Here is a 6,000-nt window from a genome sequence, read left to right on the forward strand (position 1 = left end):
GGGCGATGCAGCTATTTATTGCATTTAGAAGTTAAAAAGTTGTTCACGTGTTTAACTTTTCTTCCCATTTTAAAGCGATCGTCTGGGAGATGTCATTTTGCTTCCTGGTGTTTGCTTTTTAAGACCCATATCTCTGCCCTTCTCTAGGACATATCTCAAATGCCAACCGAAATGTTTTTCAATGTTTGCTTTACAAAGTGTGAGAGAAGTTTTTTAAATTAATAAAACATGACTTTATCTGAAGATTGGATTATGTGGTTTAAAAATAACTTGACCCAATAAGACGAGATCTAACTTTAAGAATCATGAGTAGGTGCTGGGGCTCGGCAGGTCCCACAGTGTGAGCCTGAGCTCTGGACGCTGGCCTCTAAGCCTGTTCTCTATCACACGGGAAAGAGAAGTGCATTTTCAGCTGCTTTGTTCTATATTTGCTCAGGAGGTCAACTTTTGATTGCTGGTGTACCAATTGGATTGTGGATTTGGGGGAACAATGTTCACATCCCAAGTTGATTTCTTTGCCAATAGAATTCTGGGTTACCTTTCCAAAGATTATAACCTCATTTTCATACTGGCTTTAGACGTACTATCTTTAGAGGGAAAATGTGGTTACTCTTAGAAATCCTGTGAAAAGTGCTATGATATGTCCTAAAAGAAATAAACATGGTTTGGGATTAATTGTGCCACTGTTGATTTTCCCCGGGACAATCGGATGTTGAAGATAGATTATATTATTAACGACACAAGCAAATTTAGAGGTAGCATGGTATCTGTTATAGGTTTTACACATTATCTTGCTTACTAAGACAAAAATAACAAGCCTGAAGGAAGATTCTTACACTTGAAAAGTAAACAAGCCATGTTCAGCTTCTTCACCTGGATGCTGGAAACATAGGATTGTTTATTTTGTGAAAATTAATTTGGCTGCACTCTTATGATTTGTGTACTTTTCTGCATAGAGCTTTCCAAAGTGCTTTAAAAAAGTAAAAAACTAGTGCATAACAATTCCACGTCCAGATGTCTCCTGTGATTTAATAAAGCCTCACAAACTTGAATCTTGCACAGAAAAAGGTCTCATTAGAATTATTCAGAAAGGAACTAACTCACACTAACTAACTAACTAACCGACCAGTGTAGCCTGCTCAGCTGTTCCCTGGAAATTCCTCTGTGGCTTTAAGAAATTGATATAACCACTTAGGTCTATTTTGCTTGGCTAGCAACTGGGATTCTATTTATCACTTCCACCATGACTAAAATATTAAAAGATCTGATAATTAGGCTGGAAGAGGTGTGAAAAAGTTTGAGGAAACTTTGAAGAAAAAGGAGGCTTTAATTCAGGTTTCAGATTGCATAGTCACATACCCACATTCATATCAAACAGAGAGTGAGTGTATTGCTTTCTATACGCACACAGACACATACAATTTCCTGCATCAACCCTGAAGATATGACCATAAATCCTATTATTTCTGTGCATACATCCATCTGGCATGCGTAAGAACAGAACTGTTCCTTTCCTTTCCCAGAGGGTGTAATTTGCTGTCTCCCTAATTGAAAGCCACATCACATAGTCCTAACACTATGAAAATACCCATTAGCATGAATGAAAATGTTTGCTCTATGAGGACCACAGGAGTCGGCTCAGAGTGACAGAAAGAATTTAAAATTCTTCTCATTTAGGGGGGATGACACCTTTGGAAGCAAGAGAAACAGCACCTTTCTTCCCTGGAGCTTGCCCCTAAAACTTCCTTTCTCACAACCTCAGAACCTCCGCATGCTCAGGAGATGAGAAAAGGCAGTCTTCACAACTCAGGGTCAGGCAAATTACCCACTGACTTAGACCCAAGTTATTTTACATTGGGCCCTAATGTAAATTTAAAAAAAAACCCTTAAACATGTATTGAGCATTCAGATCGTCTTTCACGGAACAAATCCATGCGACGAAAGTAACCTCGTTTTACAGTATCCTCTCTTTCTGTTTAACAGAACCCCCTATCAACTACTTTTTTAAAAACAGACCTCATTTTTATCTTCCAATCAAATAGCAATGTTAATTGATTCTAAAGCCTGCAAGTATTAATTATAAACTGGCCTCAGCTATTCTACCCTTCAGAACTCATAATCAGAGCATAGTAAATTAATGTAGAACTATATACCCTTAGCATTAGTTGCTGAAAATTGATGGTGCTGATGATTTATATATGCATGGAATGCATTTTAAACATGAACAAAGAATGGGTGTCTCTCTCTAAATGCCACATACAAGACCTTATCTATTTTATTAAACAGAAGTGATGTTGAACATGGTGTTTGTTTGCAGTCCGCTCACCAGATGGCCTCGCTACTCAGGTTCCCCCATAACTAGCTGATTTGGGAAATCAGAAGCTGGACTCTTCTAATTTATTTCTGATTCATTAACCATGAGTTCCAGAAAGTCCCTTGATTAAAAAACAATCAGTTCTGATTTTTTGTTATCCTTAGTTCTTCAGAACACAGGTAATCTGTGTTAAGTATATCTACAAGTTGGATCTATTATTCAAGGGAAAAAGTTAACTTTTTTTTTCTTTCTGGTTCAGCTTTCCTGACTAAACTGAAAACTCATTAAAATGATGAGACCCATCAAGATGCATCAAGGCACAACCTTACGCATTCATTAACTCTCCAAATGGGGGCAAAATCCACTTGTTGATAGAGAGGGACATACAGATGACATATCTTTAAGTGGCTGTGTTAAAAGAGACTTATCTGCCTGTCCCCAAGCCACTCATACCATCTGAGCAGTCTCTTTTGCCATAATCTAGAGATGTTTTCTTTATGCTATGTCATTATAGGCAAAAGAAAAGTTAGAAATAGAAGGAAAGTGCACTACTCAATATGATTGGCCAGGATTTCAAATTCCAAGTACAAGGTTAGAGAAAGAAAAAAAAGGGAGACCACTTTTTTTTAAAAAAAAAAAAGTACACATATATCTCCATGTTGCAATCTAGTTTAACGAGAAAGAAAAGATTAAATTAGAAATATTTTTCAAATATATACTTAAAGAAACAACAGAGTCATTGATTGAGAGTGGGTGACTGACGCTGTGCATTAAAAAACTCCATCTTCTATCGATTTTACCAATCACACCTAAATCTTTTACCAAGTACCAACTACACCTATAATGTTTACCTTGTTTATAAGATGCCAAAACCATATTCTGATCTTCAACTTCAAAAACTGTGTCCACATCTATTTGCCTTTGGATTAAAATGGCCTTCAATTTTCCGAAGTCATTTGACTTTAGAGCCTCAAGGAAATTTCTCTTAACTAGCTTGGCAGCTGCGGGTGTACTGACAGGGAGAGCGGTGCCGTCCATCCTTCCTCTTCCTCTGGCAGCTCTGTTGTGATTTATCAGGAGAGCGGCACCAAGCAAACAGGCACACGCTGGAGAGCCCACAAAGTGTCGGCTAATTTTATCCCAAAGTTATGCTGATCCGTTCTATTTATATAGGGATCATTTCAAACTTCAAAATATCCTTCTTGGCTGCCACTGCATTCCCAAGTCTTTAAAACCGGTCCTATACTAACTGATTCTTGAATAAGACACCATGCCAATATGAAGGAAAACCCTCCTGATACATTTCAGAGGATGGAATGTCACGATGATCAAAGTAATCCTGTGAGATTTAAAAGCGCTTACTGCTTCTCTTTCCCTCAGTAAAAACATCTGGTGCCCAACTGGAGATCCAGTGTCTTGCTCCGTTTAACCGATAGCCCCAACTATAAATTTGTTCCAGTTGCTGATACGTGTGCTTCTGAAAAGCTAAAATACTTTTGTAATGTAAGCCTGCAAAATCAAGCATGGTCACACACATTCGAAAACAGAGGGGTTTCAAGTGACCTAAACTTGAAAATGTTCGATGTCCTAAAGGAAAGTGCGGTGGGATGCTGGTGGCTGAGGACTGTTTCAGATAAAGAGAGACTAAAGAGACAAAACAGCTACATCCAGTGAGTGAATGAATTTATTTAATCATGGATTTTTTTTTTTAGTCAGTTACAAAAGACCATATTGGAATAATTGTGGAAATATGAATATGGACTAGATATTACTTGATACTATGAAATTATTGTTCATTTTTAAAGGTGTGGTAAATGTATATGGCTATTTAAAAGAATATTCTTATTCTTAACTGATATTTTAGAGGTAAATTGTCATGATGTCTAAAACTTCTTTACAAAAAGTTCAGAAATATAAAAATAAATATACATATTTACACACATATACATATAAAAGTGTATGTGTGTATTTGTATGTGTGTAAATAGAGACAGAAAGAGAAAGCAAATTTAGCAAAAAGTGTAAAGTTGTTGTCTACTATATTATTCTCTTAGCTTCTTCTCTAGATTTTTCTCTAGAGTTGAAATGTTTTCAAATAAAAAGTTAAAGAGGAAAATACTCAATTTTTTTAAATGTGTAAATCATGGAAAATTAGAAAATGATCATAATAAGTATTAATTTGTATGCAAAAATCACATTTTATATATTGTTGATGAGAGTCAAAACTTAAAATGATAATAGCATTTAATTCTTAGAATTTACCAAAGGATGTAAAACATGGATGGAAATTGTAACACAATTTTTAACTTTTTTCATTGACGTGTAACGTAAATACAAGAAAGTAGAAGGTGACAAGTCAAGTCTACAGCTTGTTAAATTTTTACAAAGTGAAATCAACCCCCATGGAATTCTGTCCCCTTCTCTTCAGGGCATACATCCCAAGACCCCTAGTGGATGCCTGAAACTGGGGATAGAACCAAAACTAACTAAATGATGTTTTTTTCCTATACATACATACCTTTGATAAACTTTAATTTATAAATTAGGTACAGTCAGATAAACACAACTAGTAATAAAAACAGAACAATTGTAATAATATACTGTAGCAAAAATTATGTGAATGTGCTCTCTCTCAATATATCTGATAACTGAGAGGGCTACTAAGTGATTAATAGGTGGGGATCATCTACAGTGTGAATACTTAGGAAAATGGATGAGTCATGCACTGGGCAGGATGGAGCTGAGTGGTGGGAGATTTAAGCTTGCCTCTCAGACTGGCAAGCAACTTAAAACTTATGAATGGTTTATTTCTGGAATTTTACGTTTAATGTTTTTAGACCACTGCTAACAGTGGGCAACTGAGACCATGGAAAGCGAAACTTTATATAAGGGAGGATTACTGTAGTTCAAATATACTTAAAACCCCTTCCAATCAAAATATACACCTGACTCCAGAGACAACCATTATCCCGACAACTAACAATATAGATTAGCATTGCTTGTTTTTTCCATGTTTAGGCTATTTTGTTAATATTATTAATGTTTAAGTTTTCAAGAAGATAAAATTTCAAGCTTAACATAGTATAAAATATTTGTCCTGCAAAAAAAGGATAAGTAAATAAAAATGTATGAGTGGATTATTACATTGTTAATAATAGTAAAAAAAAATAGAAGCAATCTAAAGATCAACATAGAAAAATTGATAAACAAATTATGGCATATACAAATAATGGAATACCCTTCAGTCATTATAACTAGATAGATCTATATTTATTTTAAAATATCTGTGAGATAAGCAATTTATAAAATAATATGTATAGAATAAACATCTTTTTAAAATGTCTATACTTACATAATTTAGGAATATATATTTGCATATATGTATATAATTCATATATATTTATATAATGTACCAAATGTATAAATATATGTACTATATGTGACACATAGGAAGGAAAGTTGTAAGCATCTATTATCAAATATCATCGACTTTTATTTCCCAGTGGTAAGATTATATCAGATTTCTTCTTTATCTCTTTCTTATTTTGTGAATTCATCTACAATGAGCAAATATTACATTTGTAATAAAAAGGTATTTCCATGCTGAACATATTAATAAGGATAACGTGTTGACTCAGAATAACTACAGAATTACAGATTCCATGAGGGAGGGAAGTGAATCATTCT

At 34.7% G+C, this 6,000-nt stretch overlaps 1 protein-coding gene across 1 annotated transcript in view; it reads right to left on the reverse strand.

The window, feature by feature from the left end:
* The window catches only part of ASB4 (ankyrin repeat and SOCS box containing 4), a 58,083-nt gene extending 54,580 nt beyond the window's left edge, over window positions 1-3,503 (reverse strand). Inside the window, exon 1 of the mRNA XM_079786820.1 lies at window positions 3,166-3,503. Within this exon, the coding sequence (XP_079642946.1) occupies window positions 3,166-3,352 (187 nt within the window). The 5' untranslated portion in view covers window positions 3,353-3,503. The remainder of the gene's footprint in view (window positions 1-3,165) is intronic.
* Between the last annotated feature and the right edge of the window lie 2,497 nt (window positions 3,504-6,000).

Source organism: Cnephaeus nilssonii (genome assembly GCF_951640355.1).
Source record: "Cnephaeus nilssonii genome assembly, chromosome: 12".
In the NCBI taxonomy this organism is placed as follows: Eukaryota; Metazoa; Chordata; class Mammalia; order Chiroptera; family Vespertilionidae; genus Cnephaeus; species Cnephaeus nilssonii.